Below are 12737 nucleotides of genomic sequence, written 5' to 3' on the forward strand. Positions count from 1 at the left end.
TATTTATTGTCAATACTGAAAATATTATTTACGTTTGTTATGGTACTCAGTGTTACGATTTGTCTTAATATTTTAGGTATTAGCCCTTCTCCTTTCTTCTTATTCTCCTGTCCCTTATCTGTTCTTCCTCCTCCTCCTCCCTCTCCTCCTCCTCCGTCTCCCCTCATCCTCTCCTCACCCCTACACATTGTCAAAGTCAGTGATATCACCCATTGTGATCGGTTGCTTCCTTGTGTTCTGGCCAACGGTCAGTCGGTGCAGTTAGCCAACAGTGTTTACCACCGCTGCCTCGTTTGTGCATGTCTTTTTGTCATGTTGATGTAAGTGTTCTCCGTGTCGTGCTACCGTGTGAAGAACATACATGTAGCCTGGTATCATTTGTGTGAAATCAGTAAATATGTACCTCTGATACCGAGTTGAAATAAAAACATCATCACTATAGATATCTAATAGTACTTTTTGCTGTATTTTCAGGCATTTAGTATGAATATAAGTATGTGGTTGGACCTTGCTTGCAGGTATAAAGCAATGACTGGTTGTAAAGCCAAGGTCACAGCATGATTGTAGCGCTGAACGTGCTTTGTTTAAGGCAACAACTGGCAGGCTATGATGTCATTCTGCAGCAATGACTGTTCCCAAACTACATCAGTCTGGACAAAATCAATGCTTGACTTTGGGACAAAATAAACATTTAAATCTTTTTTAACCCCTAGAATTACATATTCCATTCACTTTTTGATACCATTCAAATGGGGTTTAGGGTTAGCCTGTATATATGGGGAGTTTAGGGTTACTCTTGTGCCTTTGGTAACCAAATAATGTGATTGTTTATGGCGTACCTGCATGTGGTGACAGAAGGTAGAGTCTTTTGTTTAAATGAAATCCTGCAGACTCAGCAGTCCAAATCACATGATGCCCATCTTTGGTCTAAATACTCTGTGTATCTGGCTTTTTTATCCTGCGTAGCTCCAAGCAAATATATTATCTGCAAGTACCGGTATCCCCTCAACCACATGGGGGTGCTATTACATTTAACAAATTATGCTGAATAACCTATATGAATAACATAAATGTGTCCTAATGGGTGCTATTGAATATTACATTAGGATAATTACATAAACAATACGATAAATGGCCATAGTTAGGCTAAGCCCTGTATATTATTACTAGTAGGCTACAACAACACGATCAGTAGCATATGACACTATTAAACTATTAGCATGGGTTCGGTCTATTTCTTAATTATATCATGATTGTGCATTCACTAGGCCTAATATTTGTCAACACCAAACAGGAGCAAAGGTTTTGTAATTCACTATGTGGTTTGTACATTTGCAGGTGTAGCACTCTCTATATTTGCATTTAAAAAAAAGCTTGAAAACGAGGTACAGATTGATTTTAATTAGTGCAAGCAAAGATTCGTCTCTGGTGTAACGGCAAAATAAGTTTCCCGTTCGAATAATGTCCCCAGAACAGTTACTAGGGCCTGGGTTAACAGTTAGGTTAAAAGTAAAGTTTAGTTTTAGCCATGAACTGTTACTATTTACAGTCTATGGTTTAAGCATGGCAGAATACGACTGTAGGCTCAGGATATGGTAAAGGAGAAACATGAATCGCTGAGGGGGACAATTTCGACGCAACACCTGGACAATAATACCCATAATACATTTCGGCGGACCCACACATACAAGTTTCCGGTGTGGTGTGTGATGCGCGTTCGTTGCTCCCTCGCATTGTATTTAGTTTGAGTGTAAATTGTGAACTTTCTCCATAACTGCTTGAGAAACAGTTATAACAGTTTTACTGAAGAAGGAGAGAGCAACAAGCCGCCAAGATGCCGCGAATTATGATTAAAGGAGGCGTCTGGCGCAACACGGAGGTACGTGTTTACATGGCTAGCTACGTTAGCATAATGCTAACCACTAATAGAAACGCGAGTCGGAGTTAGCACGAAGCTAGCTGCTCATTTAACGGGATTTATCCCATGTAGCAAGTTTAGTTTATTTGTGTGGCTGCCAACTATGTCGAAAAAGTTTAATAACGTCGCTGCTTGTGTGATATTTTGTAAATTGTAACGTATTTTGTCAGAAAACATGGCTACGGCATTAGCAAGCATGACTGCAGTCTGCAAGAGTTTGCAAATGTGATCAAGTAAGCTAACATTAAGTGAGATTAGCAGTAAGGCTGCTTGTTAGCAATAGTAATGTGTCATAGAGATAGAGACATGGATGGAGGGATAGGAAGATATATAGATAGATGATGGATTACGTTAGATGGATAGGGCGATGATAGATGGATAGGGATATATATATATATATATAGAGAGAGAGAGAGAGAGAGAGAGATGAATGCGTAGTTTACTAATCACAGCGGGTCGCTGTTACAACAGCTTAATGCAAAAAAGACAAAGATAAAATCAAAAGAGCAAATCAAACTGTTAAACAATACGCAATGTATCAAATCACGAGCAACAAACTACAATACTTATCAACAATAACTTGAATATGTGGGCACGTAGTGCAACTACTGTCAAATGCAAAGTATACTGTAAAGTTATAGGGCAGCAATGAATCAGAGGATAAAAGATAAGACAAGAGCCTTTATTGTCATTGTGTTAACCTGGTCTTGGTGCAAAAAAACAAATGCATGAATGAACATATGGTGCAAACAACAAGATACAAAATAGGGATGGGCGATATGTACCACAAATCGTATGTCTTTTTTTTTTTTTTTAGGCTGAATGGCAATATATATCAGTTTTTTTCTACAAAGTGGGCTAAATGTTCAGTTGTAAGTCAAAGCCACGTGAAATGTCACAAGCACTTAAAACAGACTTTAATCAAATACAATGCAAGTACGTTGTTTACTTCCCTGTTTGAAAATATACAGTTGCAATATTTGTAAATGAAAAATTATCTAAAATAAATAGCCTGTATTAAATAAAAACAGACCTGTCTCTGTGAATGCTCATTCAGTTGTTTTCTCTAACAGTAACTGACTTGAGTCCAATAACAGGTTTTCCTCTCCTGCTTACCATTGAAACCTACACCGTACAATTACAACTTGACTGTTAAATATTCCGCTGCTTCAATAGTCAACAGCTGTCTGCTCTGAGCGCACCCACTAACTCACTGGCTCTCTCTCTGGCTACACGCTGAGCTATTCCCCAAAGGAGCTCCGTTACTTTTATAACACGAGTTGACTTTCTTAATCCAGTTGTGTTTTTGTCTCGTAAGACACAATGAATGTTATTGTGTTTCACCTCGTATGTTGTTTTAGGATTGAGCATAATTTCATTTATGAAGTAAACAAGCATGTCTGTCTGTCTTTGCACTGGGAGCAGAGGGAAGTCTCGGGGGGTAGAGCAGACACACACCGCTCGCTTGCTCACTTTTTCAAGCTCTGGCCTGATCGGGCAACTAGCTGATTATTAACTGGCTCTGGGGCATCCTTATTATAGGACCCTGTTATGAGTTGCACTTTAAGTAAGAAATGGGTCATGTAATGCAGCATCAAACTATATCAATATAAACGTAATTGTCTCACCTCATGTCTGGTTTGAAAATATATCGATATAATTTAAAAAGTCGATATACCACCAAGCCCGAATTAGAGCTGGGCAATATATCGATATTATATCGATATCGTGATATGAAACTAGATATCATCTTAGATTTTGGATATCGTAATATGGCATAAGTGTTGTCTTTTCCTGGTTTTAAAGGCTGCATTACAGTAAAGTGATGTCATTTTCTGAACAAACCAGACTGTTCTATTATTTGCCTTTACCCACTTAGTCATTACATCCACATTACTGATGATTATTTATCAATAATATAAATACTAGTAGTGTAAATATGATAGTGCAAGATGTATTAGTCCAGGGTGAGAGTGTTTGTATCAGTCAAGTCCGTTAGGGCAAAGCTTCACGTCCCGACCCCCCTGTCCTGACACAGCCTGGTTGCAGGAAGAGCCTCTTGTATTGTGGTGATACTGGACGGTATCTGTTGTTGATCATTGTGATCAACAGAGTGTTTTATAAATGTTAAATGTCACTTTTCTAATCTGCTCATTTTTCCAGGATGAGATCCTCAAGGCAGCGGTGATGAAATATGGGAAGAACCAGTGGTCTCGTATTGCCTCCCTGCTGCACCGCAAGTCTGCCAAACAGTGCAAAGCAAGATGGTGAGTCTTGATACAAAGTTTGTGATTGGTAGTGATGGCCAAATGAAGCTTCGTGAGCCATTTTCTATATTTTCTGAGCCCACTAGATGGCGCTCTTGGTTTTAAGAGAGAGGCCTAAGGCATTGCAATTCAGTGTATTCTCAACCCTTTGTTGAACAGAGAGAACATCTAGTGGGCTCAGAAAATAAAGACAATGCTTCACGAAGCTTCATTTGGCCATCACTAGTGATTGGAATACCTTTTTATTGAGTTTTTTCAAGGTGATGGCAGGACTTGTAGAAGTAGATATTATCTGTATTAACAGCTCTGCACTTGGGAACACACTATATTAATGGAATTAACTACAAAGGATTTTAAATCTCCCGTTGGATGAATTTAAACCGGACTTTTAAGATGTCAGTGAATGTTTCTGATGTAATTGTTGTTGTAACTGACTGTTTTGTTGTGCATCCTATCTCTGTACTTATGGTCTCTGCTGTTCTGAAGTCTCCCCTGCAAAAGAGAGATTTCATCCTAATTAGATTTTCTGTTTAAATAATGGTTCTATACCTTGGGTTTTGTGTCTGTCTGCAGGTATGAGTGGTTGGACCCCAGCATCAAGAAAACAGAATGGTCCAGAGAAGAGGAGGAGAAGTTGCTTCATCTGGCCAAACTGATGCCCACTCAGTGGAGGACCATTGCTCCTATCATAGGACGCACTGCTGCCCAGTGCCTGGAACACTATGAATACCTGCTGTACGATTTGAAACACTTTTATACTCTACTTATGCTTCACATTTATAATTATATTGTACTAATATTAGACTAGAGATGGTCCGATACCATTTTTTGCTTCCCGAAACAGATTCTGATACCTGAACTTGCGTATCGGCCGATACCGAGTACTGATCCAGTACCAGTGTGTCATATATTTTATTATGTTTTAACAACTGTATACTATTATCCCTGTATGGATGTGATATGATTTCTATCTTTGTTGTCAGTCTGGCTCAGGTTAAACTCTTTGTGAAACATGAACAAACACAAACAATGAATGCCACAGAACTTTCTTTTATTATCCAGTTTGACAGTCAGTTATAACGGAAAAAGAACATAAATAAACTACTTTAACGTAGTTTTTCTTTAGGGCTTTATTATGTGGTATCAGATCGGTGCATAAACTCCAGTACTTCCCGATACCAGCATTTTAGGCAGTATCGGAACATCTCTATATTAGACTCTCCCAGATCCTTGACCTTGATTGTAGGATACTTTGCAACACAATGTCTGGAGCATTTAAATTAAGTGTATTAAGATTATTGCAAATGTTGTAGATTAATACTGTATGTGTATTTGTACACGTGTGTGTGTGTTTAGAGACAAGGCAGCACAAAGAGACAACGAGGAAGAAGTGGGAGACGACCCCAGGAAGTTAAAACCAGGAGAGATCGACCCTAATCCTGAAACTAAACCTGCCAGACCCGACCCTGTGGACATGGACGAAGGTATGTCGACACACCTCGGACAATGATGGAGGGACTGACTTTTCCCAGAAACTTTTCTTGGAACTTTATCCGTTTCAAGGGACAGCATTTCTACTTATGTGCTTTTCTTGTCTTTTACATTTCTTGTAGTGATGAATATAGTTTTCATTTCTCTTAAGAAGAATTTAGTAGCTATTCTTGCTGCAGTCACCATCTGGAAGGTTGTATCATTTCAAATAAATAAAATCCAACTTCTTCTGTTTGTGTCTGTAGGAGACAGCATTTTAAACGTAACAACAGCCTCAACAGCCCTGTTATGATTTGATACTATAAATAAAATTGAATATATGTCCTAACAAAATCAATTAATTGCCAGTCTGTGTCACTGTCTGCAGATGAGCTGGAGATGCTGTCAGAGGCCAGGGCTCGACTGGCCAATACCCAGGGCAAGAAAGCCAAGAGGAAGGCCAGAGAGAAACAGCTGGAGGAAGCCAGGTTAGATGCACACAAACACACAGTATTTACAAATACTGGGTTATCATTTCTCTATTCAACATTTTTAACTTTAAATTGAATTATCAATTTTGAATGCCTGATGTTCTTAGTTGTACACAATTATATAATTTAATGTGTCCCGCACTTTCTGCTGCAGGCGGTTGGCTGCTCTGCAGAAGCGCAGAGAGCTCAGAGCGGCAGGAATCGATGTTCAGAAGAAGAGGAAGAAGAAGAGAGGAGTAGACTACAACGCTGAAATCCCATTTGAAAAGAAACCGGCATCGGTAATCATTGTTGATTGTTTCTGTCCATTTTAAACCAAACTCACAACTCCAGGACAGCGTTTGGGCTCAGCTTAAGCTTGTCATTTATTAATTGTTAATTGTGTTCACTTTAAGGGTTTCTATGACACCAGCATGGAGCAGTACAACCCTCTGGAGCCCAACTTCAAACGACTCCGACAACAGCACTTGGACGGAGAACTACGCAAGTCAGTAACAGTATACACCATATTTTATACACACAGTTTGGATAACACAGGAACACACACACAAGGCTTACACATATACAAAAGTACAATAAATACAAACCATAACCTTTTTTTTTTAACCTACTGTTCAACTTCATGAATACAATGTTAAAGGTTAAACAGAAACACTTAAAGCTACGTGGTTAATGCACATTGTACATCATAAGGGGACACACCCTATTAAATCATGGTTTTCATTTATAAATCATTTTGTGTGTGTGTGTGTTTGTGGGTAGTGAGCAAGAGGAGAGGGACAGAAAGAAAGATAAACAGAAGATTAAGAAGAAGAAAGAGAGTGATCTCCCATCTGCCATCCTGCAGACCAGCGGAGTGGCTGAGTTCACCAAGAAACGCTCCAAACTGGTTTTGCCTACACCACAGGTAACTGTGCTACTTTAATGTCTGGCAAATCAACAATCTCTCGCCAGCGTTGTTGGTTCAAAAACGCACCGTGTTCATTCATATTTCATTTGATCTATAGATCAGTGATGCTGAGCTGGAGGAAGTCGTCAAATTGGGTGTCGCCAGTGAGGTCGCCCGTCAAGCTGCCGAGGAGAGCGAAAGCGGGAGCTCGGCCTCCTCTGCCCTCCTGTCAGAGTACAGTGTCACCAACGCCATGTCCACGGGGCTTCGTACCCCACGCACCCCTGCTGCCCAGGACAGGATACTGCAGGTAACGGGGGGGGACACACACACACACACACACACACACACACACACACACGCGCACACACACACACACACGCACACGCACACGCACACACACACACACACATGTGGATACTTTAAACACACTGAATACTTATTTAAAGACTTGACATGCCACACACACTGAAGTCTTTAGATTCTCAAGTGACAGTGTTTCTAGTCAGATGACCAGCACCTAAGGGATACTTCAGATTTTTTGAGTGCATTGTATTTTATCGGTGATGTTTCATCAATTGAATGTGTTTATGACAGTTATGCTAAGCTAACCTGTCATTAATCAATAAGATCTAAACTAAGAGTTACAATGTGAGCTACAAATGTATGTATGTACAGCTCATATAGGCAGAATCAGTATACATGTAGGCTATCCTGTAAAACAGAGGTATCGCTGTCACAACTCAAAAATGTGTATGTTATTTTTAGTATCGAGTGATTTATTTCAAAATTGAGTTGAAGATAAAGTCCTCGAGATGAACCATCTCGTTGTCAAGGGGGGCACAAAGACATGGAAATGAACGGACATTTAAACAAAAAATAAATGCATTCATAATAGAGCCGTCAATTTTCCTCTATAATACCATTTGAATTTCATTTTTCATATTTGAATTGTTCCCATCTACATTTAGTTTTCACATGCTGGTAGGCCAAAGCAAGAAGGCCGAGATTCTTTTTTACTATTCAAATTGTATTCAACTTCCCACGTTTTGTTCCAACAGCCCTAATAAATAATAGTATTGATAATAAATTAAACGATCCAAACAGCCCTTCTAGATCTCTAATCTTTTGATTTTTGTTCTTTGTTTTCTGAACTGCTTTGTTGCATACAAATACAAATGTCGGAAATATACCATCTTACACAGTCTACATGCACATCTAACAAGGTTTTCTATCTGTGTCTGTCTGTGTTTTCAGGAAGCCCAGAACCTGATGGCTCTGACCAACATTGACACCCCTCTGAAGGGAGGCCTCAATACTCCACTGCACGAGAGCGACTTCAGTGGCGTGACGCCTCAGCGACAGCAGATACAAACACCCAACACAGTTCTCAGTACACCATTCAGGTAACGATGCTCTTGGCTCTGTACTGACACAACTCTGCATTTAAAGGACAAAGCAGCTGGTACTGTAGATGTTAACATTCACAATGTGATGGCATCTCTAACAGAACTCCAGGACAGGGTCAGGAGCAGGACGGCATGACCCCTCAAGCTGTAGGAGCGCTGACCCCGCGCGGGGCAGTGACCCCAGGTTTGACCCCTCTGCGCACTCCGCTGAGAGACAAACTGAACATTAACAGTGAGGAGCAACTGGCTGACCCCGCATACTCTAAACACCTGGTAATGACACGCTCCTTGTACACATGTAAAACTGTAGATACACAACTCACACTTACTTCTGAATATTTGGAATTTCAACTGTAACGTCTGTTTTCTGATGCCGTGCAGTATGCTGTAAGTTGTAAATGTTCAAAACTAAATCTGCTGCTGCTTTGTCAATTTACTAACAAAACCATTAAATATTGTGAAAGACACCACTGTCACATTCTGGTTGTGCATTTTGTAAGTAAAATAAGAAAACTGATAGTTAAGTGCTTTCACTCTCCTCTCTCACACAGCAAAGGGAAAGCCTGCAGCAGCTGAAGCAGGGCCTGATGTCACTTCCTGTTCCCAAGAACGACTTTGAGATTGTTCTACCGGAAAACGCAGAGATGGAACTCGAAGAAACGGAGGCAGAGTCGGGATTTATAGAGGACTCTGCAGAAGTAGAGGCACGCAAGCAGGTATGCGCACACACACACACACAACGCTGTGGCACTTTCAAGTTTTGGTTAGGGGATAACAGGCTTTCTGTGAGTGCCTAACCTCATCTGAATGACATAAACCCATGTGTGTGTATATCTGTAATTCAAATAAAGCTAGTCGAACAAAGGTTCACTGTGTGTGTGTGTGTGTGTGTGTGTGTGTGTGTGTGTGTGTGTGTGTGTGTGTGTCTCAGGCTATACGGGATGCAGAAAGAGAGAAGGAGCTGAAGCTGCGACACACTGCTGTTCAGAGGAATCTCCCCAGACCCACTGAGGTAACAAACACACTCACTTTCTGAGGGTTTGATTTGAAGTTGACAATGTTAACACCACTGACCCTTTGACAAAAAAATAATAATTTAGCATTTTGTTATGTAAACTCAAGTTCCAAAATGCAAAGACATTAATCAGATGATGATTAAAGAGATTTCCTAACACCTCAAGTAAGTTTGTGTCAACTGTAAATAACAATCTTACTCTTAACTTCAGCTGGCATTAAAAAGCTCTTTCAAAATCTGTAATTTATCGTCATGAAGTGTAAGTCATTGTTGGATGACGCGTCATTATTTGGATAATCCAGGAGGATGATGAGTAGGGTTGGGTATCGTTTGGATTTTTACGATTCCGATGCCGAACCGGTACTTTTAAAACGAGTCCGATTCCTAAACTGATTCTTGAAAAACTGAAAAGTGAATGGTTAATATGCTTTTACGTCTGTTTTGGTGAGCCCAGAGGGAAAATATGGCATTTTAAAAGCAGCCTACATTTACGGTAGCTAGCTAACGGTAGACTACAGAGAAAGTGTGGTATTTTTACGTCCGTTTCAGAGCGACAGAGGGAACACATAAAGTGGAACCGAAATGAGGAACCAAAATTTGCGTTCTAATCCGGTCCGATTCCTACCGGTTGCGTAGGAACCGGTTCCGTAGTGGAACCGGGTTTCGGTACCCAACCCTAATGATGAGTATGAATAAGTATTATTTGTATTAGCAGGATGATTTCAGCTGGTTACCGTCTGTCTCTGCAGGTAAACGAATCCGTCCTCCGTCCCACCTCCATGGAGCCTCTCTTGGACTTCCAGCTGGCCGAGGAGCTGATCAAACAGGAAATGATTACCATGCTGCATTACGACTGCCTGCACCACCCGTCAGCCAACGCAGCCAGTCAACTGCAGCGCGGCAAAACCCGAGGCCCCACCTCTACATCTAACAACGCTTCGCATATAACATACCTGGAATCACATTCCTACAAGCCAATCAGCACGGAGGAGATGGAGCAGGTAAGGCACACATCGCCAACACTGTTGTTTTCACTTCAGGAGTCAAACATATTAATCGACTGCTTGTTGGGTCATAACAAACGTGGTATGCATGTGAGACCTTGACAGTGATGGATGTCTAGTTGCAATACAGCCTGTATGCAGATATTCTGTTTATAAGAAGTGGTTGATAATAAATGATGTTGTGCACCCGCGTGGTGTGTTAATTAACAGGCAAAGGCAGCACTGGCAGCAGAAATGGAGGTGGTGAAGGCAGGAATGGGCCATGGGGATCTCAGCATGGAGGCTTACAGCCAGGTGTGGGAGGAATGCTACGGACAGGTAAGTCATCTAGCCCTTAAGAAGACTCCCTTTAGCTTCCTTCATCCTCACATAAAATCAGCCTTTGGTCAGCAGCTGTTGAATCGTGTGGTCTGCCTCTCTCTTTCTGCAGGTGTTATATCTACCCGCTCAGAACAGGTACACCAGAGCCAACCTGGCATCAAAGAAAGACCGTATCGAGAGCCTGGAGAAAAAACTAGAGGTGAGAAAGCACACAGACGCATGGGAAGATGATACAACTAGACCCTGAATTGGTCATTTTTTCTTCTTCTTTTTTTAACATCTTTCTGCAACACTAAAGCACTGCTTTAGTGTTGCTTTAAGACTCTGATCTAAATTCTGTGGTCTGTGTGTCTGTCTGCCCTCCAGGTGAACCGTGGCCACATGACCGCAGAGGCCCGCAGAGCAGCTAAGCTGGAGAAGAAACTCAAAATCCTGCTGGGAGGCTTTCAGTCCAGAGCCCTGGGGCTCCTGAAGCAGCACAATGAACTCTGGGAACAGGTACAGAACATGACAGAGTTTTAAATATTAGTCCCCCTTAAATTCTTAGCGTAATTGAGTGCATAGTCATATTTAATCAGAATAGATTTGTTGTTGGGTTTTTTTTTCCTCCACTCCAGACATTAACGCCTTGTCTTTATTGTCATTTAACAGGGCTTATTAATTAAGAATTAATCTGTGAATATTAAATATTCACCCGAAATTGAATGAACTGATAAACTACCTACTTTGTAGTCAGTTCTCCTGCAGACTGTAGATTATAGTGGCGTCCTAAACACTCATTCTTGGGAATTATAATAAATGAGTGTTGTATTAATGCATTTTTTTTGTAATAATGTTATACTCATGGTGTCCACCAGGTGGAGCAGTCAGCCACAGAGCTCCAGACCTTCAATCAGCTGAAGAAACAAGAGGATACTGCCATTCCCAGGAGAAAAGAGGCAATACATTTATGACACACATACGATTACTGTACAAGTTGTACTGTTCAGTTGGCTGTTTCCAACATCCTTAACTCTGATCACATTAACCATGAAGCTTACAATATTTTAGTGTTGAAACAATCAATCCTATTGGTCAATTTGGATAACTGATTAATCATTTGTCATTTATCAAGCTAAAAGTATTTAACAACTGTTGATTTCTCAGATGTTAAATATTGCTTGTTTTTCATGTAATTTTAAATTGAATCTCAGACAAAACACTTTACCTTGGACTAAAAAAACGTGTCCAATAATGCTGACTTATTATAGACTGAACAATTAACAATTGTTTCACAATTCATAAGATTGTTCATTTTTTCCCCCTATAGAATAAATATTCTGTTAAAGATCTATAGCTTGTGAGGATTAAATGTGGAAGGCTGAGTAGCCCAAATATAAAAACCACCAGTAGATGACGATGTGTCTGACCTCATTCAGTCTATAGATTTCTGTTGTATCAACACTCAGCAACTCCAGGAAAACAAGAATCTAAGCTCTGGATGTTGGTGTGAGATGATTTTTTTGAGCCTGACTGTTTGATATCATCTGTCTGTCTGTTTTAGGCCCTGCGGGAGGACGTGGAGAGGCAGATGGAGAGAGAACGAGAACTTCAGCAGAGATATGGGGAGCTGCTGATGGAGAGGGAGGCACTGCTCAACAGTGCTCAGAAATACTGAGCCACACAAATGCTAATCATTCATACACACATGCTACACACACACTTAAATACTCACCATGGAGATATTGATATCAAGCTAACAGCTGCTCTGAGAAACAGACACCGATGAACACAAACAAGTTTTCATGCTCCTCCGCCTTTTTTTTTTTTTCAACATTTGCGGTAATTTCAGAGATAAGCCCCGTCTCATGTTGCTATGTCGTCACAAGCTGAGTTTTGAGCATGCTCAGTAGTCTCTTGTGTTTCTGTATTAGTGACCAATAAAAGTTTTTTTTTTTCAACAATGACAATGTT

At 40.5% G+C, this 12737-nt stretch overlaps 1 protein-coding gene across 1 annotated transcript; it reads left to right on the forward strand.

Moving 5' to 3' along the window:
* The first annotated feature begins 1683 nt into the window (after positions 1-1683).
* On the forward strand, positions 1684-12727 carry cdc5l (CDC5 cell division cycle 5-like (S. pombe)). The gene is made up of 19 exons (XM_078272887.1): positions 1684-1879; positions 4082-4185; positions 4759-4920; positions 5542-5669; positions 6044-6143; positions 6301-6427; positions 6542-6633; positions 6909-7053; positions 7154-7345; positions 8293-8441; positions 8546-8717; positions 8996-9160; positions 9376-9456; positions 10209-10460; positions 10674-10781; positions 10894-10983; positions 11151-11282; positions 11642-11722; positions 12328-12727. Exons 1-19 carry the CDS (start codon positions 1835-1837, stop codon positions 12439-12441), a joined length of 2439 nt encoding a protein of 812 aa, XP_078129013.1. The 5' UTR covers positions 1684-1834; the 3' UTR covers positions 12442-12727.
* Positions 12728-12737: the final 10 nt, after the last annotated feature.

Source organism: Sander vitreus, chromosome 17 (assembly GCF_031162955.1).
Source record: "Sander vitreus isolate 19-12246 chromosome 17, sanVit1, whole genome shotgun sequence".
NCBI lineage: Eukaryota > Metazoa > Chordata > Actinopteri > Perciformes > Percidae > Sander > Sander vitreus.

Bases quoted from the DNA above. Each gene is read 5' to 3' on its own strand.
- cdc5l (XM_078272887.1), top strand. From the start codon at position 1,835: ATGCCGCGAATTATGATTAAAGGAGGCGTCTGGCGCAACACGGAG. The intron at 8,718-8,995 runs GTAATGACACGC...TCTCTCACACAG, and splicing joins CCGCATACTCTAAACACCTG to CAAAGGGAAAGCCTGCAGCA. The intron at 9,161-9,375 runs GTATGCGCACAC...TGTGTGTCTCAG, and splicing joins AAGTAGAGGCACGCAAGCAG to GCTATACGGGATGCAGAAAG.